This window comes from Cryptotermes secundus, unplaced genomic scaffold (genome assembly GCF_002891405.2).
Source record: "Cryptotermes secundus unplaced genomic scaffold, Csec_1.0 scaffold108, whole genome shotgun sequence".
Classification (NCBI taxonomy): Eukaryota; Metazoa; Arthropoda; class Insecta; order Blattodea; family Kalotermitidae; genus Cryptotermes; species Cryptotermes secundus.
This window is the reverse complement of record NW_019719358.1, coordinates 73,990-100,051: the sequence shown is the minus strand read 5'-3', so window position 1 is coordinate 100,051 and position 26,062 is coordinate 73,990. Positions and strand designations below refer to the sequence as shown.

General features: G+C 37.5%; 1 protein-coding gene and 1 pseudogene across 3 annotated transcripts in view; both read right to left on the bottom strand.

The window, feature by feature from the left end:
- Positions 1-196: 196 nt before the first annotated feature.
- LOC111864584 lies at positions 197-314 on the bottom strand (annotated as a pseudogene).
- Positions 315-3,924: 3,610 nt separating this feature from the next.
- Positions 3,925-26,062, bottom strand: part of LOC111864554 — a 39,134-nt gene continuing 16,996 nt past the window's right edge. For 2 of the 3 annotated variants that reach the window (XM_023851887.2, XM_033751550.1), the window contains exons 5-10: positions 20,281-20,429; positions 19,975-20,010; positions 16,235-16,582; positions 13,874-14,106; positions 9,182-11,103; positions 3,925-4,271 (exon numbers count right to left, since the gene is read on the bottom strand). In XM_023851887.2, the coding sequence (XP_023707655.1) occupies positions 4,108-4,271; positions 9,182-11,103; positions 13,874-14,106; positions 16,235-16,582; positions 19,975-20,010; positions 20,281-20,429 (2,852 nt within the window). In that variant the 3' untranslated portion in view covers positions 3,925-4,107. The remainder of the gene's footprint in view (positions 4,272-9,181; positions 11,104-13,873; positions 14,107-16,234; positions 16,583-19,974; positions 20,011-20,280; positions 20,430-26,062) is intronic. The other variant, XM_023851897.2, reaches the window with a different exon arrangement.

The window sequence follows — 26,062 nt, the reverse complement described above, 5'->3', positions numbered from 1 at the left end:
TCAGCTTCACTCCCCGGCCGCTTTACCCCCTGGAAATAGCCCCTGGTACCTATTGTATATGAGGTTGGGTGGACCCCAGAACCGGTCTGGATGACATGGAGAAGTGAAAATTCTTCACCCTACCGGGACTCGAACCCCAACATCCGCGGTCGCTATACCGACTACGCCTGACTACATTATCCCGGCTCCAAAGAAGTGCCAACAGCAGGTGGTGTTCCCAAGGGATTACCATCCAAGTACTAACCACACCCAATGTTACTTAACTTCGGTGATTGGACAAAAACCGGTGTTTTCAACATGGTATGGCCCTTGGCGAAGGAAATATATATTTTCTTTTAACCTGTTCAAGACTATGAAAAATCAGTGTACCGTTAAAGTTACGATTATTGCGTACCTATAGGGTTTTATGTCACCTAAACACACATATTTCCACATTATTATGTAAATAAATGTTTTGGGATATACAAATAAAATTGAGTAATATTCTGTCATGTTTTAGGGGAGACTCTAGAAAGGGTTTTGGATTGGATCTTGCGTCTATTCACAACGTTAACACACCACTCGTAATTACACTTTACACATTATTGACACACACAGACCAGTGTCCTCAGTCATAGTCTCCACTAGCTGCTTCCTGGCAAAGGTTTTTGACACAGGAACTACATTAGCCTCACTGAATCACACATTCCAATTGTCATACACAGTCTTCTTTTCACAGCTGCACTCTTACAACTAACACTTTTCTCCCCAACCTTCCATACAGAAATCTTATCAGCTGACAACCTTCAACGAACTGGATTGTCAAAGTCACATTGTGACTAACGGTCAGTCAGTCAGTAAGTCTTGGTGTTGAGCCCCATCTGGAGCTCATAACCAGACATTTATTACTGCTTGACAGTTATGGTCTTGTTTTTTGTGTAGCGACCTCTCTAACGAGAGAACAGGTCTGTCTTTTGTACATGCTGCTTGCCCTTAGCGCAGTCTTTCTCAGGTCTGAGTCCCTTGGTACTCACAACCATACTTTACTCTCTCAGTTTTGAGACTTCCCTTTTTGTCGCCTTCAATGACTCACAGGGTCACGATGGAGGTATTCAACCCTGCCGCCACATGGGTGGAACTGGATTTCCCTAATTGTTTTCCTTATAACTACTTTGCATGGACCGAATAGAAAACACCGTTTCAACAATACTATATTGTTATAAGCGTGTCTACCAATCTGTTGCCTACAAACGGGATGCCTAACCCCATTGTTTTATTGTTGCATGTGTATGTTGCTGGCGTTACATAGCAATGGCCGCTGTTTACAGTCACCACTTAGCAAGGGATCTGTATGCCATAATATGTTTCAGACAGTGGATAAATAAATATTTCACATGTCCGCACAACGTGTTACCAGAACGTGTACATAAGCAACACCTGTGGCCTGGTACACTGGTTTTGGCATGGGGTTCCAGCAATTTAAGTGTAAAGAAGAGTACACATCATGCTTACTGATGGATGGGGAACGTACTTTTATGTTTTGTCACACCAATCAGAAAATGAGAACTACTGCATTGATCCGTGATCACTGCTAAATACTGGCCATTATAGATCGTCAGGAAGCTTGTCCACAGTATTATTATAGTTTTCTAATTCACTTGAAATCTAGTGCAGTAAAAATGTAATATGTGAACAAAGTCTAGTTAAAAAAAAAAACTTAAATTTAAATGAAGGGCAGTATAAATATTTATAACACAAGCCAAGCTACAGTAGAAAACCTACTAATAAAGCATAATAATTATAAAACTACTCCTGAGTTGACTACTTTAACTTACATAGCTCTTCAAATAACTTTCATTAATTGTTTGATCAGTGCTGCAAAAATCTTCCTCCCTCTTGAATCCACAGCAGACACTCTGGTTCATAGAATTCACACTTGTGTTTCTGTCAACTGCAACAGTCATGATGTTTCATCATGACACATTAAAAACAACCATCTCCTTTTTTCTCTTTCGTTTGGGAAGTGGAGATTTTGGAGTCATGGAGTATAACCAGGCAGGGTAATTGGTATGCAGATGAAGAATTGGTACATGCTTACTATACATACTTGAATATGCAAAACTATGTAGTAGTCACTGCATTGAAAGTCTGATTGCTTTCTGGGGCATGGACATTTGATCATTCTGACCACAGAAATGGACAAATTAACATCACGGGAGAGGTCTTACCAATGGGAGTGCCTGGAGACAATTGAGAACTATCTTCTGTGCCTGTAGCCTGTGGTCAGGCTTGACTGTACTGAATTTTCTTTCGAGTAAGTGAACATGAAACTGAGCTGCAGTCAGTGTAGGCAGTGGACAGACAGGGTAACAATATAACGATACAAGAAGGAACCAGGTTAGAGAGACCTATGGCAGGGTGGAGTGTTAAATGTAAATATTGCAATTAAAGGGTAGTCTGGATTCAAGAGCCATGTCCTTGTCATTTGGAGTCTTATTCCTGACCTATGCCATTCTATCACAGCTACCATTAATTAGGATGACCAATGGTCAAGTGGCAACAATCACATAATGGTCTCTAGCAACTGGGTCACTCTAGTCAGCAGCTGCCATAGTGGAAGCAACTCCACAAGGAGGAACAAGAAATGGGAACACTGACACTGTGAACTGGTTCAAGATACAAACTTGACAGGCAGTAAGGTAAGGTAAAAGACGAAGTTGTCCTTGTGCTTAACTAATTAAGCACTATATGATGAAGCTGTATAAGGGACTGGCTGCATAGATCCATGTATTCTTAGCCCCTGGGAAAAGTCGGAGGCAAGTAGTCAGCTTCACTCCCTGGCTGCTTTATAAAAAGCATATATTGAATGTGCGTGACTCAGGCACACGCATGAGATCATGTAGCATGAACGGAAATGGAAGTTAGTGATGACAGTGGCAGATTTCTTGAGAATAAAACTAAAAGTATGGAATTTTACTAAAACATATATTATGAACTTTAATGTAATGGCTATAAAAATGAAAATATAGTTATGTAATTGGCCTTTGTGAGGCTCTTTGTTCCATAATTTTGTACTGACATACGACTGAGATATGGCATTTTAAAAAGGGAGCAAAAATTATAAAATTAAACACCACAGTGACAAATTTAAATGTACGGGGGGAATTTAACATACTTGTTCAGAATCAATATTGCAATGTGGTCAACTGTGGCAAAATGCTAAAGCCCACAAGACCACAATTGTATACAGAATACCACAAACGTTTCTGTTGTGAAAACAGAAGCAGACAGGTGACAGGAATGGTGAAACTGAATGAGGGCTAGTGACTTCAAGAAAGAAACGAATTAAACAAATGCCATGTATAATACATTTTCAAATATTTATTTGTAGTAACACTAAGAAATTAACATATAAAATCACCTCTTCTTACCAGACATATTTCTTAGTGTGGTGGTCTTGCATTTGGAGCTAATTCATGTAAATACAGTATGAGTAACCACCCTGCAACTAATTATAGTATTTCTTTATAAAATTCGGTTAAAATATGACGATTGTGATAGAATGAAAACACACAAGAAATAATGTATATAAACACAATTTGGCTATTTCCAGAACATAATTTTGAACTACATACCATGGAATGTAGTAAAATATTTTCTTGTCAAATGTGTTAAATATAATAGGGTTCTAAGTAACTAATTATGTGGAGCTGGGCCCTTCTTCAGAAGCCACTAGTTGGGCAAGTACTCAAGAATTTCCCATCATTTTATGGAACCTGAAGGTTCATTACCATGTTCACAAGAGTCCTCTACTTTTCCCAATCCTCAGCCAGATCAATCCAGTCCATGCCATCCCATCCTACATCTGTAAGATCCATTTTAATATAATCCACCCACCTACGTCTTGGTCTTCCTAGTGGTCTCTAGCCTTCTGGCTTTCCCATAAATATCCTACATGCTTCCTCTTCTCCCCCATTCATGCCCATCTCATCCTCCCTGATTTGATCATTCTAATTGTACTAGGGTACCCTCAAACAGTATAGTAGTATGAAGCAAATAATACAAGCAAGCAGTAATGTTTATGCTGTTTGCAACACTAAACTCTTCTTCAGTGCTCCAGAGAAACACTTAATTTGTAGAGAACTTCAGGAATTTCTGCAGCTCTTTCATCACACTCCCTCTATCATGGTTCCCCTTAATTTTCACAGTGTCCATCACTTTTGACTGATATATAAGTTTCTTTGCAACAATATAGCTAGTTTCATCATATGAAGAAGCAGAATAAATGCCACCTGAAAGAAAGAAAAACAGTTTTATGCTTATACACATAATGATACTATAAGAGCAACCTTAAGAACCAAGGCTAGAGACAAGTGAAGGGAAGGATTCTGGCTATTTTTTCTCTTAAAATGTCTTTAGAGAATTGGAGTGCAGAATTATGAACCAAACTTTTTCCTAAGCATAGAAAAAATAATGTAGTAGCTGATGATTGATAAATATAAGACTACCACCTCACAGACTTGAAGAAAACAGATCTTTCAAATGACGTATCATATGGTTATTGTAGAACACAACATCAGAAGTGAGGACACCAGGACCCAAAACTAGGGACAGGAAGTAAGAATCTACACCGTTGGAAGCAAAAATTTATGTGGCAATCACTGGTGTTTTGGAAGTCAAAACTGTGGGCTGTCCAAAAGCATCATTCAATACAATTTCTCCTGCCATCTGCATAGCTAACAGAACGTTTCTTTAGCTGGTCAGCAAACCTCTAGGTGAATTGCCAGCAACAGAAAGTGAAGCTAACAGCCATGTGATTCACCCATAAATCTATAGGTACAGGTTATATTATGGAATTTAAAAATTAAAATAGGTATTTGAACATAGAACCAGCATGTTTTCTTATAAACTACAGGGGAACTAATCTATGAAAGGAAATGATAATGTAGAAAACTTCAATACTATTTATATGATTAAAAAATCATAATTTTCAAAGTAATTGAATTTCATGAAAACCACACACGTTGCATTCCCTTTCTGTTAGGTCTAACTGCCCCACAACAACTGATTTTCTGTTCTGCTAGATAATTGAGTAAGCTGGGTGATGAAACAAAGTTGTCCATATATAGTTTACATGGTGTCCAGGATCAGTTAGGACTCACTTTTTTAAATCTTGCCCTGCAATGCCAATTGTTGGCAAGTTGTGGTGTTGAGATTCTTGAAGTTTCAGCTGTGGCCGTCTATAATTTCAAAGTGTAAGCATTGCTGCATCATGTGTTCTGACCTTGAATGTAACAGTACTGTTCTGATGCTTGTCTGAATATGGCGGTTGAACAGAGAGCCAACATCAAATTTTGTTTGAAGTTAGGCAAAACAGCCGGAGAAGCATACAAAATGATGAAAAGTGTGTCCGATAGTGATTGTTTGAGTCGCTCGAACATTTTTCTATGGTATGCTGTATTTCGTGACGGCACGGAGGACACTGAAGACGCTCCAAGTGCATCAAAGCTGAGAACAAGTCGCACTGAAGAAAATGTGAAAAAAGTGACCGAAATCCTTGCATCAGACATATGTGTTTCTGCAAGACTCATCGAGGAGCTTTTGGGAATACCAAAAAGTACTGTGCATCGAATTTTGACCAAGGATTAGGGCAAATGGAAGGTCTGTGCGCGGTTTGTACCGCAAGCACTGTCAGGTGATGAAAAACATGCCAGAGTGGATCACTGCAAAGGCATGTTATGGTCGGCCCAAAGTGATACTAAATTTACAAAATCGATTGTTACTGGTGATGAGACATGGTCTTTTCAATATGAGCCTCTCACAAAGCGGCAGAGTGCAGTGTGGTTGAGCCCAAAGAAAGTGTGCATGCAAAAGAGTCGAGTAAAGACACTGCTAACCATTTTCTTTGATTCCAAAGGAATCATTCACAAGGAATTTCTGCCAGAAGGTCAAACAGTAACTTCTGATTATTATCTCGGAGTCCTCAATCGTTTGTGGGCGAGAATTCTTTGAATTCGACCTGAATATCGAGAGCAAGGTTCCTGGTTGCTCCTCCACGACAATGCCCCACCCCACAAATTGATGATCGTGCACAATTTTTTGGCCAGAAAAGGGATCACAGTCCTTGATCATCCTCCGTATTCGCCAGATTTGGCTCCAACAGATTTCTGGTTGTTCCCAAAAGTTAGGTTGGCGATGAAAGGAGACCGTCACGACACCATCCAGGGCATCCAAAGGGAATGTACTGCAGTTTTAAATGCGATTCCACAAAAGGAGTACAGTCACTGTTTTTGAAAACTTTTCGATTGATTCCAGCTATGTATTGATTCAGAAAGACACTATTTTGAATAAAAAGTGAAATTTTGAAAATAATTCACGTCTTGTATTTTTAATGAACAGAGTCGTAACAGAACCTAGACACACTGTGTATACGAGTATACAGAGTGGTCACTTCAGAACTTTGAATATAGGAAAATGGATTAATTCTTAACGATCCAATTTCTATCTGGGGTTATATCTTAAAAAATGCAGTAAATATAACTTATTTTCTGAAACACTGAATCTCGGGCTCTTAAGGATTTTTAAAAGCCTAGGCCAGCAGCTACAAAGTTCATGGTTTAAATGCCACCTCTTAAAGGTTTTAACCACTTTGGACTTGTGACATAACATGTAATACAGAGTGCTTCCTGAAGAGCCAACTGAATTTGGCTGCTCCTACTATGAGAAGAACACATACCCAGTATTGAAATATGCTTTAAGTGATACATGGACAGAAGAAAGAGACCTTTAGCTAGAGTTACTTTGCAGTGTCTCACATTACTCTTTATCTTGTATCACACTGACTACAGCTGCAAATGACTAGCCATAAATATTAGTTCCCTTTCCAATGCTGCTCTGGTAAGACAGTCAGAAATCTGTTTCATATTCTGACAGTGCTGAATTCTGATGGTGAAAATTACACTTAAAACAGCAGGCTTTTCTGCATGATATATACATGATGAGTAAATCATGTAAAAAGCTTCTCAAATCCCTGACATGATTAGTTCTACCAGCACATGTTTCAATACAACAGCATGGATTTCGACTAAAAAGTTAGATCTATTGCCACATAAAAATATACAGGTTTAAGGAACTGAAGAAAGTGACTACAAGACAGTAACAAATTTTTTAAGTGATTTTTATGTGTCTCATTGCCCCCCCTCAAATTTACATTTCTTACTGAACAAACTTGGTTTCATCTGAGTGTGTGTATATCGATTCTCAGAACAATAGGTACTGGAGCAGCATTAATCTGAGAGACACTTCTGACATAATCCTTCACAATCAGCAGATTGGCGTGTACTCTGCCATTACTGCTATATGAGTAGTAGGACCCATACTTTTCAGACTATTAATTCAAACTGGTATGTCAATGACATTCTTGAGAGCATTAGAGAAGAAGAGACATATGGTTATTATATGAAAGATGGTACTACAGCACACAGCCAATTACTCCACTACTCTTTTAAATGAGAAGTTTGAAGACAGACTGATAAGTTAAAGATTGTGGTCTGAAAGGTCTCTAAACTTAAATCACTGTGATATTTATCTGTGGAGAAACTTGCAAAGCACAGTGTTTTCAAACAATCCCCCATATATTGGATGAATTAAAGCATACTGATGGATGTAAATTTGATTTGTTTCATTCTGGTCCATCGTGGCTTGCTGTGTGAAAACAACACAGCAAGCCATGAGCAAACCCTGGACGATATCAAGAACCTCCCCATCAAGATAGACAGGCAGCACAATATCTACCCCATACGAGAAGGACGATAGGAGGACGGACACGAACCTACATGGTTTATAAATTTTAATTGCTGACAATACAGGTTTTTTAAATAACGTCTTGAAACTTTTAAAAAACTTTACAATACCAGGAAGCTGCTGTGATTGTGAAATGTTCTACTTTATGCGTACTGTACATTGTAGCATATAAGTGTATGTATTTTAAATCAAAACAACCACTGTGATGGTAGTTTCCAGTTTGTAATGATGTTTCCCTCTGAAGATGGTCCGTAAGGACCAAAACATGTAAGGGAGATAAGTTTTCAGGATGTAAATGTTTCACAAAGGGTAGCGAGTTCAAACTAGGTCAAACAATCTTCAAGAATCTTGAAGTTTGTTCAATAGCAGAAGGGAGGATATTCTGAGCATATACTGTGCTGGTGAGTTCTTCTAAACAATGTAATTACTTTAAGAAATGCATTCCCATATTTATAATGCGTGGCAGATTAACTGAGAATCTAGACTCCTTTTACTTGACAGGCAGTGAAAGTTCCAGCTAAAAGACCTATAGCAAGAGAGTCTGGTGATTTGGTCCTTCAAGATAGACTCTGTATATATCATGGCAGCTGTATGTAATGAAGTATTCTCCAGTGACAGCCATTTAAAGACGAGTTTCAATCCAATATTTTGGAGACTTACCTCTGTCTTCATCCTTGGGAGTTGACTTGATGAGTGACATGGCTGCAAGACGTATTTATACTCAAAGTATGCTCTTGAAGCTCAGTATCCTATATTATTGAAGTATGTTGGTGGCTAGATACCGTGAATGAATCACAGAGAACCCCATTTAGTTTTCTTTTTTTATAAGTTTTAGGGTTGTAGCTGGATCTTGATGGCCAGCTTCACAAAGTGGCCCATGTAGCTTGTTCTTCTATCTGAGTCCATGCTTCCTTGAAAAGACATTATGCTATTGGCTAGAATGACAGATTACATGGGTTGCTCAATGAAGGAAGCCATCAAGACCGTACTTGGCTATCAACATGCTTCAATGAGGTAGGGTCATCAAATAATATCAGAAAGGACCGAAGACAGTAAGCATAATAAGTGCCAAAATTAAATAACATGGAGTGTGATATCTCCACCCACTCTTCCTCAAATGATCTACACATGCACAGGACACCAAGTTCCAAGAATCTACATTAAGTATAAATACATAAGCCATATCATGTATCACATCCACCCCTGACTGAAGAAGAGAGTGAGTCTCTACAGCATCAGATACTTACTGCATGTAACATATGCTGATTTTGGGATGCAAGTTAGTATCAAATTTTTATTGTAATTGTACTCAGTTTAGAACTTAAGATAATACTGACTCTCCCTGTGGCATCTTGTTCTGTCATTATTAATAATTAACTGTAGTTTTCAATCAACTTACATGATTCTTTTCTTTTCAGCAAAGATAATACTGTTCTTACATCATCTTTGAACTCCACACATTTGTATTTAATCAGCTTTCTTAGTTCATTTCTTTCTTCTCTATTAGCAACTTTAATTATTTCCAGGAGACTCTTTCCCAGTATGTCTATTATCTTTGTTTCTTCATTGTAGATGTTGTTTGTTCCAAGATCAAAGGGGCTAGTAATGCTGACATTTTCATGAGAGCCATGAGAAAGTTTTACTTTAATACTCTCAAGGTCATGTGTGTAATGCATCTTCTTCCACAGAAATTCCATTGCTTGTGGAACAGTTAACATGGTGAGAAGTACATCTGGTTTCATAAGATTTCTGAGGCTAGCATATGGATTCACTGTCATGGACATGGTCGTTCTATTTACCTCAGCGGTATATGCATGAACAAATTTTGCTGCTTCTTTTCGTACATCATTATCCTCATCTTGAAGCAAAGTAAGTTGAACATCTAAAAGGATTTCAAGAGTACTTTTTAGCACTTCTTCAGCAGAGAATTCTTTGGACTTTTCTGCTAACATTGCCTTAAGTGATGGTGCTAAAAGATGCATAGCTGTTGCAGCACTAAGCCTAAAATCTTCTTCGTACTTCATTACATCAGTTCTGTCTTTGATACAGAGTGAAAGTTCTAATACAAAATCTAAAATTTGAGTTGATAATTCAATGCACTGTCCATGGGCAAAGTACTGTGAAAGAAGTCCAGTTACCACTGGAAGTGCTGCCTTACTATATTCTGATTTATTTTTTCTGTCACCAATAAACCACACAGAGATCTTCTTCAGCTCTCTGAATGTAATAACAACATTCACCTTTAGTCCTTCCATTAACACAAGCATCACATCGAACAGTGGAAACAAAGTAGGGCATTCCTCAGTAATTTCTAAACAAACCCTCAAAAGTGCAATGAATAATGAAGCCTTTATAGCACTGTCAATTTTGTTATCGTGAAGAAGCCTCAATTTTAGACTTGTAAAAGCTGACGTCACAACATCTGGGTAATCACTACACAATGTATATGAATTGTACCATGTGGAAACAAGATCCTGTGGATAACATTTCCTCACAACCACATCTACTACTTTGGCAGCCCAGAGAAGCAATCCAGGTTTAAATGAATTATTAAGGTTCTCATTCACCAGTGTCTTGTGCACATGTAGTATTCTTTTAAATGTTTCATCACTTGAAATATATGCTGTATCTACAACATTAAATTTATCTTCTATTAACTCAAGACATAAGACTCTGTTGAGATATGTACAGGAATCCCAGATCATACAATTAGCGACACTTTCTTTCAACACTGTGATGATTTCTGGTATCTTGGATTTCAATTCTGACATATTTTCACTGTCGTGTTTCAACTTCTCCAGAAGATATTTCAGTGTTAACAAAATTCCATTGAGATAGTTTTCTTTGAAACCCAAACAACTGGAATGTATACCATCACAATTTCTGTTATGCATGCATAATTCATCTACAACAGTGACAATGGACTTGTAAGTACTGGAAAAAGGCATAAACCTTTCATATGCCTTTGCTGCTAACTTCCGAACATGATAGATAGGACTAGATATCAGCTTCAGAAACAAAGCACGATACTGAGCAATTGTTTCAGCCAAAGACTCACTGATGAATATCTCACTGCCTACAGAAACTTTTGCTAGTAGAGACAGCATGGGAATTAGGTCTGCATGCTTTTGCAAAGCCTGAGATGGATGGCATTTTGCAGCTTTCTTCATGGCGGTTAACATAAATTCAGTCAATTCTGGAAAATGGCTGAAGAACTCTTCAACACTGACACTACTTCCTAGGGTAAGTTCCTCATCTTGAACTTTTTTCTGCCCTACAAGTTTTGGAATGAGTGCACCAGACAACTGCAAAGCTGCATTTCTGTAAACAGAAGAAACAACATAAATTACAGCAGTAGCAATATTATTAAAAATATTCCTTCTTTTTACTGACTGGACTTAGAATGCCACCAATTCTCACTTTTCAGTATTCTCTCAAATGGAACACTGAAAATTAGTTATCTCCAATTTCAGGAGTAAATACTTGTGGAAAAGACTGTTGAAATTCAATGAAGAATTATTTCTTTCATACAGTCATCTGTCATTCATTCAATTTGTTCCTTTCCTTCATCTATTTTAGGCCTTTATCTTGAGACAGTAACATATGGTCACAAGGCCCACAGGACTGACTGCGCTGGTTAGGCCCAGCAGCAATTTACACTATCTGAATGACCTGAAAGATGACAAGGATTGGTCCTTCAGCTTGGTGACTAGGCAGGAGGTCATACAATTCTTCACCACAAGGCCTAGCATGTTATGAAATATTACACAAGGTATCAGATTTGGATACATTCTTTAGAACAACCTGACAGAAAACAGACGCAAGAAATTGGAATGTAAGATTAAGTGAAAACATTGAAAATGCATACAACATTTCAGTTGCAAAACCTGAAGGGAAGAGACCACCTGGAAGAAATACAGGAAGTGGAAAAAATAATGGAAACACTACAAAATCGATGAATTGAATATGTTTGTGTTGGCTACACTGAAAGAACTTACAATGAATATCCTTCTGTTTGTTTACAACTTATAGTGCTCATGTAAGTGCATTAGTGATTGTGTTGACAGTCCACGTGAAAGAACTGGAAAATTGGAGACTTTGTCTGATTTTGAAAGAGGACAGATCATTGGTGCACATTTAGATGGAGCATATGTGACAAAAACTGTCACATTATTATGTGTATCAGGAGCAACAGTTTCTAAGGTTATGTCAGCATACACAAATCATGGGAACACATCAGTCAAGAGGAACAGTGGGCAAAAATCAACACTGACAGAAAAAGATCATCGTACATTGAGAAGGATTGTTTAAAAAAATCATAGTACTGGAGAACAGGTGACAGCAAAAGTGAATACTCATCTTGGAAGACCCTGTTTCTACAAAATCTGTCTGATGTGAGCTTCACAAATCCAACAACCACACTAAGGCTGCGACTGTTAAATAAACCTCTGATTACTTCAAGCAATGTTCGGGTACGTAAACGATGTGGTCAAGCCCATAAAACCTGGACATCAGACAACCGGAAATGTGGACAATATGGTCAGATGAGTCATCCTTCATGCTGTTCACTACATCAGGAAGAGTTTGCATTTATGTTTTGAGAACACCCAAGGAAGCCTACAATCCAGAATGCCTGGTTCCAACAGTAAAACATGGGGAGATTTTATGATGGTTTCGGCAACAATATCGTGGTACAGTATTCTGTTGGTTCCATTATTACCCTTCATGGCTGAATTACTGCAAGGGAGTACATGAACAGGTTGGGTAATCAGGTGCATACCATGATCCAGAGGTTATTTCTGAACAACCTACACCTCCATCCATAATCCAACCTATTTATTTTCTCCTTCTCATTTTCACTTTCACAATATGTTTTGGCCATATATGGCCACCATGTGTTCTTTTGCCAAAAACTGTTTCACTGTGCGGTATATCCTGCTTCCTCTATCGCATATGAATGCAATGTGTCCTAATTTAAAATAACGGACTCTATTAAAATCAATAAAATACCAATAAAGTCAGTTAAAATTTTCAAATATTTTGCTTGGGACCTGTTGTCTCTTTAGACAACCATCATTGCGTAGATTTTCTTTGTCTGGATTACTTGCGCAGTGGCATGGGTGTTTGTGTGTATGTAGCTCTCAGAATATTGATGTAGTTATCATACAACAACACAGGCAGGGTGATGGCCTACAGGCAGGGGGGCATACATGATAACTGCAGGGATAACTTTACATTTATTTTTCTTCCTTGCACACCTTGGAAGATTTCACAGACTGGTGGCCTAGAATGCTGTCATAAATTTTTATGGACAAATTTCTTACAGGTCTTGTCAAATGTTTGAGAAGGAATTCAAGAAATTGTATTATGAATGCAAACTATGTTGAGAATAAAAACAATTCAAACCATTTCTGGGACGCCAAAATTAAATGACAGTGTTGAGGTATGGACCGTAAAATCCTCTGACTACTTGTTTCTTACATGGCTGACTCTTCATTGCCAAAAATTGAGCAAATTTTTTCTTCTGAACATCAGCTGGCTTTCACTAAGTCACATGGCATGTATACCCCAGCAGACAGAACTCTCTGAACAACAGTTCACAATGCAGATATATTCTTGTACAGTGTTTCAAAGTGACAAATGCTTTACCCTGTTCTAATATAAGTTAATTCAGCATATTTAAAGAAATTATCTTTTCAAAATTATTCATAGCTGATTCATTTTCCTACCATACTATCTACATGAAATTAAGATGCATGTTCCCATCTAAATATATCTTATTCATTGCTTATGTTTTGACTACATATTGCTAAAACCACAACACATGTTTCAGGCTTACTTGGCCATCATGAAGGGGTGTATTTCATTCTTTAGTTTTATATATGTGATGTTCAACGTTTCTTTTTAATGAGGTAAACCCTTCTGATGATGATCTCGTAAGACTGAAACCTGGGGCTTCAGTAACATGTAGTTTACATAAGCAATAAATAAGATGCATTTAGATGGTAAATTGCATTTAGTTTTGTGTAGTTGATATTTCTAGGTCAATCCAATTTGGTACCAACTCTTATTCTGAAATTGCTCATATTACCTGACTGTCCATACTGGAGATGAGAAATTGCTGAAGCATATTATTGTTACTGAGCTCATATACTGAGTTATGTCTTGTCTCAGTGATGAATCTTGTACCAAGACTTTCAAGAAGTGCAGTGCCTGTGCTTGTGGAAGGTCTGTCAGTACTGATCGTGGTTCAGAACTAACATCATGGCCTAAGGGAGTTCTGGCTATTTCTAACAACTGTGACATACACATGTGAAGAAGTGGCTGAAATGAAAATATCATGTTACTATCAGTCAGGACAGACTGGTATGTGGTGCCCTGTTGCTCACTCAACTGCCTCCCCCAGAAAAGTAAAGTTCCACTACTTTCACAATTCCTAATAATTGGAACTGTGATCCTGTCACACCATATCTGCATCACATCAACGCTTCTTCAATTTTATGCAAATTATAAGGAGAAACAAATTCATAATAGTAGCTGAAATTAAATAGTTCAGTGTTACTTAAATAGACTAGCAGAGAGCCATAGTGGTATTCAAATGGGACTGAAAACAGCTAAGTACTTATGACAACAAATCCTCTGAAAGTGTAAGAAATAATATATTAGTTTTATATTGTAACTTCAACCATGAAGACAGATACTATGTTAAGTCAGGCTTCATCTCCTTACTTCTGAACTTAAAGTACAACCACCCTCACTGAGTAACCACTGAATGTGAACTGCATAAAATGATGCAGAGAGCACTAAAAACTTTTCTCCATCTCCTTTCCCATCCATGAGGCCATAAAATCTTTTTTAATTGTGTCTTTGGTGGTCATAACAAAATTCTGGACTTCCTTTCTTAATTACATGGCCACTGAAAACGTTTTCAATAAATATTTGCTAATCAAGCGGTTGCTATATCATTCATCATCTCTTTCCAAAGCACAGGGTTCCAAAAATTTCTTTCATTATCTCTTCTCATTACTATGTGGCTGCTAGATACTATACTGTCTCCTATCCTAAACATGGAGTCACAAAGATATTTTTAATTATATTACTTCATGACCAGGTGGTGTCCAAAAATCTTTCAATCATCTCTTTCCCTCAACTAGATGACTGCCCTCTACTGCATAGCAGCAACTATTCACTTCTGTCCAATTATGCCTTTACCTCCCACTAACCAACCACAGCCAGAACTATTTATAAGCTTCTGAAAGCCAGCCAAGGACACCAGCTGTGAAGATGCAACTGCAGTATTTGCTGAAACACAAAAACCTCAACATTCCACATAATTTATTCCTCAATCCCAAAGTCAAGTAACATACCCATTACTACAACACTGAAAGTCATACTTACATACTATAATATAATAACAAAATGATATACAGCATGCATAGTTACATTATATATATAAAAATTATGTCATTTAATTACAGAAATATAAGGAAAGTAATAATGGTTTACCTGAACTGCTTATAACATAATGCAACAACATGTATAAATAAATGCACATGAAACAGAAAATAGGCACCATCCAATGGCTATCTACCTATATGGTGTATAGGTATTGGGTTATAATACAGGGGATGTAACTGGTCTTCATGAGCTGTTACAGAGCTTCCTATATACCAGTTTGGCAGGTGTTGAAGTTCTGCAGCTCACCTTTCCCCTGAATTGTAGTTTCCCTTATGTCACAGCAGAGTCTTGAACTGCTAACCTTCTACTTCTATGTAAGCCTTGCATCCTGGGAAAATGTTTGTACATACCACAGTCCTTCTCTGGTGATAGCCAAAATTTGAATTTGAGTATTTTATTCCAGTTCTTGCAAAGAGTGAAGACTGTTCATATAAATTTGTCTTTCAGTGTACTCCACAATAAACTTCAGACTGAAATCAGGCGAATGCAGAGGCAACATCCTTGACATGCACTTATGATGGGCAAGATCATATGATGTGTTTTGATAGAAATAACTCATGTATAATAAATGATACACTGAATACATGATGACTGCTGAGCCCATGTGAGACAAGGTGTACAAAATATAGCAGGGAAAGAGCAGACTTACTGTAGGATAGAGAAAACGAAGAAGGCTTCAACATTAGATAATTCATGCTGATAAAAATTCTGTGGATGAAATGAAGAATACGATGAGAGTGACACTACACTGTAATCAATACTTACAAATTTAGAATGATCCAATAGTGAAATAACAGACTTTATAATTAAAAACATGAATAGTAATATGACTGGTGTCTCACAGATTCAGGTTACATTCTTACAAATATGTTATCATTCACAGTGCACATACGTACTTGTATACTGTCTTGAGAACCCTATGAGATAACAGAAGCTACAAAACTGAACCACAATACCAAAACATGTAACAAAATTAGGTACATAAATAACTTACCTTGCCAGTCTGCATATCACTTGCCACAATTCTATGTATAAGTATGGATAATCCAGCAGAACGCCTGGTGACAGATGCCTTACTGCCCCCATGCACAATTGAATGTAAAAATTCAGTCAGCAATTGTTCCAACATCAAGTGTAAATCTTTATCAGAGGCATGATTACGTTCCTTTGCCTGAGATGTAACAGTTTTCACAAATGCAGACAAGGCAACTCCGGCAGATTCAATGGCTCCTTTATGCCGGCATCGCATAAGAACTTGAGCAATCAGTCTTGCACAGCGCTTTACAACTGCAGCACTGCAATCGGCATTACAAGCTAGACCACTTGCTAGAGTACAGCAAGCCTGAAATGAAACAATATCACAGGCAAATACTTCCTTCAAAGGTGACACGCATATATACCAGAGTTATCTCATGGCAAATGTGCTCTAACCTACTGAAGATCTGCATACATGTCCACTGTTACATATTACAATACTTTCAGTTCCACATTTTTGGATACACCACATCAAAACATTAATCTTATTGGTTTTTCCATGTATCATGTACTTTTGGGTACTACACATCATGAGAAATCAAAATTATTTTTTGCATGCAAGTGTGAGAATAAAGCATATTACTATGTTTATCTGACTGAACGATGCTTTCAATTTAACAGGACCCCACATTAGGAAACATGTTTGCACAGAAATAATTTTATGAGTTAATTTAATACTCCTAGTACAAATATTTGGAAGAAAATAAATATTAGAAAACATATTTTGTGTGACATCTATTCAGTTTCCTTTTTGAAGTCAACAGCATTTATCTAGCTTCACAGTCTCTGTTCACTGTTCCTACAGCTGTATGAGGTTCAACGTCTTTACAATTCCCATTATTTGTCACATTTTTTTCTCACACTCTCATGTTCACTGCCAATATTTCCAGCTTCTTCCTCATCGTCATTTCCACCTATTTTGACACATATACAGGTCTTTTTAAATAATATGTCACTCTGTCACCCAAGGCAATGTCAATGGCATACAACATAAATCCCTCTCATCAGTAATACCAACACTACAGCCTCTCAAACTGTTGAAGTAATATCCTTAACATTACTTTAATTCCTGAACTAATCAACGTTAAGACTTGGCATGTATATAGGGTGTGTCCTATGAGGAAAGGTTAATATTCTGGGAAGCCACAGTGTCTGCCATTCTAAGCAAAAATGTGTATGTACATGTGTCCCATTCCGAATGGTTTCCAAGACAGAGCTATTTCATGTTATTGTCTGCATAAAGGAACATCAAGATTCACTCAGACAAGTAACATGCCATGTCCTCACACGAGTTGGAAAGTGCATTAATGTTTGTGATGGATTTTTTTAAAATTTCTTATGCCAGGTAAACTGTACCAACTTCATCACTTGAACAATAAATACCAGTATTAGAAACAGTATGTAATATCTCTTTATTATCAACAATTCTGGAACTGTACAGTAAAACAGCTCAAATTCAATGACATGCTACAATGCACAAAGCCATTCAGGATCATAAAAGAAAAACACCAAAACTCAGGTTTATGCTGAGAAGTTGTACCTTCTGGGATATAACGCTGTGCAGCTCATTGAAAGCCATCCAGTCTTTCAGAGGGATATGTAGCCTCCATCTTCCACTCTGCTTGCTACATGCTTCAGGCTGATTTTTGCTTGGTTACTTTTTGACCCTGAAGATGGAGGCACATGTTCCTCTGAAACACTGATTGACTTATATGGACTACAATGTGTTATATCCCAGAAGATATAACTCTTCATAATCACACTGTCAGAACCTCAAAACTTACATCAGGCCTTTACTGCTCTACTTCTTTGCATCCTGGAATTTATTATTAAGCTTCATTTACAGAATTTAAAACTATACTCTTGAAGTGATAACCCTTAACAGCAATAAAACATTGTAACCATTCAATACAAAACTCAGAGACATTTCAGGTGGCAGAAGTTATTGCCCCATTCTGTATACCACTATTACAATATATATGTAGTCATGCTGATGAATTGTATGAATACTATGATTATTCATATACTTTTACAGACAGTGACTACTTCTTGTTCTATTCAAGTAACAAACAACATTTCATATAACCAAGGTGCATGGTGAGAAGCACTATGAATTATTCTAACAATATTTATTATATTGCACAAAACTAGGCTGAAACTACATACAGTAAAACTTGGTTATAGCAACATCGGTTTTTTGTGACACCTTGTCTATTGCGTCAAATATTCAATGGTATGAACTAATTCCTCAAAAAGCAACTGTTTTTATACCTTGCTTAGTACGACATGCACAAATGCATCAACCTCGTATGTAACGTCATTTTCATTCCTGAATTTCTCTGATATCGTGGGAAAGTTCGATGTGTCTGCCCACCCTCACTTTCTCTACTTGCTGATGTGACTGTCCTGGAAGAATATGACCGCGGGCTGCAAGAGAAGCGAGGGTTTTATGCGAAAACAAGGGTGGGGTGGGACTGCGTGAATAGTGCAAGAGGATGTGGCAGGTTGTTAACTGCATTCCTTTCCTAGAATCTCGTCTAATAGGACCTCACATTGTCTACTTACCCTATAGTGTTCCTGCCTAAACCCAGAGAAGTGCAGTAGCGAAAACATGGCAATGAAAAGGAAAGTTTTAAGCACTGAAGAGAAAGTTAAAGTGATTCGTGAAATAGAAAATGGAAAGAAAAAAGCTGATGTATGCCGCGAATTTGGTTTGGTGAAATTCTACAGTACAAACGATATGGAGAATCCATATTAATTCCACGTTAATGTTACGTTAGTCTGTACTTAACTACGTATTTCACTAAAAAATGCAACATTTTAACTCGGTTTTTGGTAGATTTTTACGTGACTAACATAAGGCTACTGTGGAAGTGCCCATTTCGGTTACGACATTCGTTTATAACGACACTATTTTTACGTCCCTTTGATGATGTTATAACCAAGTTCTACTGTATACGCATGTGATTCAAGTGCACAGCATGGCTAACAGGGATTGATGAGAAGAACAGCTGGCTTCAGATTTAACTTTTAAGAATCAACAAAAAGGTGGCAATCATCAGGCTTACGCTCATGACCCAGTGCCCCCATCATTTCATCAACATTGTTGCAACAGAACATATATCACCATTCATGGAAAAGGAATTTGGAACATGTTTTTCCCAGCTACAAAAAGGGAGAAGTTAATGTTTTTGCTTAAAGATTCCATCCTTGTTATCTGGAACAAAGAAGCCCTGATTGATGCTTGGGCAGATAAATGTCTCATACAAGATAATTTAATTTTGCGTGGTTTATTAAATGGGGCTTTTATAACTTTTGTGTATATATATTGTATCATGATCTGTATCATTTACATCCAAATATATGAGTATCTCTGCACCACCTATCAAGGTTCCATAACATTCATCTCTAAGGTACAGATAACTCTCAATGAATGCTACCAGTCCCAAAGCTGATAGAAATTTAGGTATCTAACACATTTGATAGAGTGCTGGCCATGAAGTTCACAGAACACACTGAACAACACATATAAGAACTCATGGTTTGTCCTCTTCACTGAGTTTGCAACCATATGGCTCCTTTATGAGGCAATACTATTCTCTTTTGAGACATGAGTAACCTGACCAAAAATGTAACAAAACACAAAACACATTACCGTTATTTACACACTGGTATAACATACTGAAACATAGTACTCACATCAAACAACAGACCTTGTAAATAACAGCTGCTCAACTGAAGATGGTCCATACGGCCGAAACATGTAAAGGATAAAAGATTAAAAAGAAGAAACTGTCACATTGGATGGAATTAAATAACCTTTAGTAATATTATTACTGTGATGGACCACAATGAAACAAATCAAACATGGTTTACATTTTATATCCATTTGTGTCCTATTTACTGACTCTCCCTTGTATTTGTGCAGAATTGGTGTTCCTGTTTCTGTTGTTTCCAACTTATTATTATGAAGTTGAAGGTGAAAGTTATAAACATATATCTTACTTTCAAATTCAGCCAGACACAATTCAAAACCAACTGGTGGGCTGGAGACAGATGCAGTCCTTCCTCATCTAAAGACACCAAGTCTGACAATGACTGCTGGATGTTGCATTGTATAGCCTCAGCCATCTCAGCAAATGAAGGTGCAACATCTGCATAACAGTTAATATCAAATAGTGGGTACTGGAAAATTATAACTTGTATCTATAAGATATTTGCAAAAACTGTGAAAACAAATAATACTGAAGTCATGTTTGCCCATCCGTCAAATTGTACGTATATGTTTCATCTCCAAAACTAAGGAGATTTTGATGAAATCTCTTATTTGGGATCTATTAGGATCTACATTGATAGTTGTACAGATTTCAATTGTTTATTTTGATAAATACAACTCTTGCACCACATAAACATAAAACTAAATTACTATTCATTTGCTCAAAAATGTCATATAACATAACATGCAGCTCATTAACATGAATGACTTTTATTTTAAACATTTTCTGACGGGATGAATATTTAATGAAATATTTCATTAAATATTCATGATAGAATACAGTGGAACCACCATTTAACACGATTTAAGGGTTTCCCTTGTTTAATGTTCGATGTCAGCAATCCAAAGGGAATAACCTCAATGTTAAATTTCCTCCACTTAAAAGTTTTCTCAAATTTAGTGTTCAAATCCACTGATCCCTAGAGAAGTCTTCAATGGAAGTCTCACTGCATTTAATGATATATAAGAAAAACAATTTCTGACCAGAATGTCTGAATAGCCTGGAAAAATATATTTGTTTTTGTATATAATGAAACTGACTATTGATACTTATTTGCCTTCTTCTGTTGCTGAGGAGCATGCAGGTAAAGTTATTCCTGAGCCTACTTAATTAAACACCACAACACAAAGATATATGAGGGAGTGGAGGTATACTTCCACCATTCTTGATGTCAGCACTAGATGGAGGTGAGTGGTCAGCTTCATGCCCCTGCTCATTTACTCCAGTACCTACTGTATAGGAGGTTGTGTGGGCTCTGCACATTATGGACAAAAGAAGAATCTCTTACCCTTGATGAGAATTGGAGCATACACAATTATAAATATAATTAGTAACTGAAAGTATTTAAATACCAGTAAATGTTATTACAATATAATGAAAGTCTGTATAATTCAATAAATATATTACATTCATTCAAGATTTAAATATTATGTCATATAAGTGGTGACCAGATATAGAAACCAAGGGCCAAATAAAGAAGATAACAGTTGTAAAAGAGTTCATTCTATTTCACAGAAATATCTTATACATGATACATGGGAGAGATTACACCTTTAATGATATGAAGAAGAATCAGGATTGTTCTGCCACTAGACATGCATCAGGCATAAATGAATACAGTGTGGTCACATTTTATGTGAGGATGTGTTCCTGAAGGCCTTGCATAATTCAAGACAAGTTTTGAAACATATATGTTATTTTTGCCAAATTTTCTGGGATTTGCACTCTTTCACTCTTAAAGCATAAAGCGAGAATTTATTAATACTCTTTACATAGCACAATTTCAAATTCACTTAAAATGTGACCGCATTGTACTCAGGTCATTTAGATAAGCAACTGCATTTATAAAATATGTGTATTTATATTTATTGTAGGTGATTAGGCGGGGAAGCAGTTTATCCCATTTCATTCAACATGGTAATGGATGAAATAAGAATAACAGAAGCTATATAAAAAGCAATGGTATATGCAGATGAAATGGGTTCTCCAACTGCTAGTAGACAATAATAAAAGGGCACTCATAGATGTGTCATCACAGTTGCTCCAATGACATGCTGTCGAGGGCATTGCCTTACTACTGGACATGTTAGTAGTGACGAACACTGGTTTCAGGATTTTGACTCCTTAACAAAATGAGAGAGCATGGAATGACACTGTGTTGCACTTCTTAAGAAAAAGGTCAGAATCAAACCCTTGGCTGGAAAAATTATAGGAACAGTTTTCTGGAATGCAGAGGAGTTCACAGTGGTTGATTTCTAGGAAACTGTCAATGCACTCTGACAACTTAGATGCTCTAGAAACTATGACATTGTGCTCCACCCATGATAAAAAGACACATCACTCTTCAACATGACAATGCATGCCATCATACTGCAAATTTTGTTGGAAGGTGCTTCCCCAGCCCCCCCTACAACCTGGACTTGGTGCCTTTGAACTACTACATATTCAGGCCTTTACAAGATCACGTGAGGAGTCAGCACTGTGAAAACAATGAGGCAGTCCAGCAAACAGTGCATACATGGCTGAAAAATACTGAAACAGACTTCTACAGCAGCAGCATATTCAGGATCATGCAGCACTGGTAGAAATATGTGGACTGTTCTGGGAATTTCATGGAATAGTGATGGGACATCTCCAGTAATTCAAGATGGTATCTGCTTTGTGAATGCACCTTTGCTTTAATATAAAATAAATGTGCTCAAGACTTTCAGTATGGCCTACATACAATGCGAACTAAACAAGAGCATAAAAGAGCAGCTGAGGAAAATGGGAGTTTCTATATGTTCTGTTGAGAAAATTAAATGCAACACAAAAAAACTGATGCTAGGGGAGGTAGCTCCTCTCCTTTCACTGGAAAGCAATATCAGTGCCATGTGAATTTGGTTTGTTACGATGCTTTTAATGCAGCAATAATTAGGAAAACCATGACTTTTATACAGTGATGGGGTGTCAACTGTGTTGGGCTTGCAAATGAAACCTGCAAAGTCACTAAATTTCCAGGAAGAAAATATGTCTCTCAGAGTACTTCTCACANTTGTACCAAAGGAAAGTTTCATCTTTTACCATATTTTTTGGCAAATGTTCTCCTTCCTCTGACAAAAGAAAGACTGAAGCATGAGTCCATTACTATTGCAAGTAAAATATTCTATAGAAATTATATATTATATTATATAATTATATATATAATATATTAAGAAATACTTCTGAAAATCTGTGAGGCAGTTTCTCTGGTTTTCTTCGGTATAACATTTTCAGTCTTTTTCTTATGCCGTGTTTCACAGGTATGGTCACTGACAGAGCAGGCTACGCCTTCAAGTATAGGCCTTAATGGTTTCATAAGTGGCTGGATAATCTAAACAAATGGCACTGATAGTTTTTCATTCACTGGGGGTTGTATGAAATCATGCAACTTCTAGGAATTTCTTACTTTGGTTTTAGGGTGTCTATAATGCATTTAAATCCTCCATCTTCCATAGCTGAGAATGATGAACAATCATTCACAATTATGAAGGCTGCTACCTGTTGGAATGTTACACCATCTTGTCTGGTGGATTATTACCAATGTTCCAAAGGCGCATACTGCATTTCACTGCACAATAAGACATGTTCCTTCGAAACAACGGTAATGATTTACCAAGTGACATGATGTCACATCTCAGAAGTATTCACAGTCACCCATGTGACAAACTCAAATCTCATATTTTACTATTATGTATCCAAGTATTGTCCAACTTGTGGCACATGACACTTGCCAATTGGTTCTGCATTGCATGCTAGCATTCCAAAAATATGTGTCAACGCTTCCTCCTTAGTAAAGGCAGCAAAATCTTGCGCCCAAAACTTCACAAAATGAGCTTCCTAGTGATTAAGTGGTGGTACTGCTTCAGCTGTTGGGTCTTTACACCAGGCAGATGTGAGCAGTGTTGCTGACATTTTGGAATTGCATGCTGCCTTATTTTCAGGGTCAAAACATGCAGGGTGGATCAGTTTCCATATGTGCACACTACGACCCTACAGATGGAGGCAGAATGTACCTTCTGAATGTCAACAACACTACCCATATTCATATGATGTAAAAGTTCATGAGCTCAATCAGCATCCAATTGATTCTGCATGACACGTAACAAGTAGCAAGAGGGCATACATCTTCAAACATTTACCTTAGAGTCCTAACTAAATTTAATAACAGGCTGACTTAAAGCAGTGTTCCTTGCTTGGGAATAATTATGTGAGAATACTTTCCCAACCATGAATTTATAAAATCCTGACAGTGCTGCATCTCTGCATCTGACTTGCTACCATCAAAATAATTTAAGATACATCTACTCCTGTAAGGGAGAACATGTTTCAACAGTGCTCACACTGAAGATAATGCGGAGTGGGTGCTCTTTCTGTTTGTTAGAAGCAAATTCACTGAATTTTCTAATCTGGACATAACAACATTACAATATACTAACTGAAAAAAAAGGTTTTTTGAACCACATGGATGCATTTCTTATTTCCATGCTTGTGCCTCACAAATCTGATAATTGCAAGGCATAATGGGATGATGAAAAAAAGAAAGTGGTTTTCATAAGGTGATTTATTGGTAGGTAGCCAGAGTCATTTGAAGTGGCTGATCAATGATTTGGAATTTGACAGCCCTGATGTATTCAACACTCCTTATAAGGATGAGAGATTCTTTGAACTTGTTTCTCATTTTAACTCCTCTGAAGAGGATTCTGCTAATATGAGTTGTGCAAGATTCATCTTCCTTTTCCTTCTTATGATTGTAATGTATTTCTGATATCCTTTGCTATTGCCTGGGGGAGGGGGGTAGGTAATGTAACATAACGTCCCTGTATTGAGCCATGTACATTATTCCACAGCTCACCTGTGTTGCCATCTGGCTGATGTTTCCTATAAGCCTTCCACATCCCCCCCCCCCACAATGTTTTACCCATCTTGTTCTCCATCACTCTATCTCTTGTGTGACCCCCCCTCCCTCTTACATTCTAGAATGATGGGCTACTCCAGTGTTGGACTATCTGAGCCATCTCTCAGTTGCTTACTCCTGGCCTGGTCAGCAAAATTGGACACTAAATTTGGCCTTGTATGTTTTCTAAATTACATTTTGAGTGAGTTTGTTGAGACCCATAAGGACAAAGAGCCCTTGTTGCAGCAGGAGACCTATGTTTTGATGCAGGTGTGTTGCAACAAGGTATTTGTGTTGAATTATGATTTACTTTGCAAGTCCTTTTGAACATACAGGTACTGTATTCGGTTTTTGTGTTGTTTTACTCAAGTTTCATGAACGTTGTTTTTATGCAATGCTTAATGATGTCTTGGTCTGTGTTAGAGAGACATATACGAGTGGGTTACATAATGCTGCCTAGGTGATAATGAACATTCAAATGTTCAGGCATGACTGTTCAAGTGACTAGACATGAGCTGCATGAGTTAGGGTATGATCTGCTATACCAAACCTAGACCGACAAAGGCCTTGTACATTTTGTACACATATACTAGAGTCTCATGTAAAACTGTAAATACTAGATATCTACAAGGAACTGGACTCTTGACAATTAACTACATAGAATGCTGACACATAAAATTGTAAATATGGATGACATGTACTAGTGATTTTGACTATGGTAAATAGCAGACCACCGGTCACGGTACACGAGCGGTCTAAGGCATATACTGTCTTCGCTCACTCGAAAGCCAGGATCGTGGGTTCGAATCCCACACAAGGCATGGATGTTTGGTGTATGTGTTTATTTTGTGTTTGTGTTGTCCTGTGTTTAGGTAGAGGCCTTGCAATGTGCTGATCACGTGTTCAAGGCATCCTACCGTCTGTATGATGATCAAGAAACTGAAAATCATAGGGCATGGCCCAAGGGGGCTGCAGAGCAAGTGAAGAAAAGTAACAAACCTGTCCTCTTAGAGAGGGCACTCCATGTCAACAAAACTGCAAGTGTCTGATACTAACAAAAATCTGGTCTTGCTCCTCACATGTGTCTTGACACCAA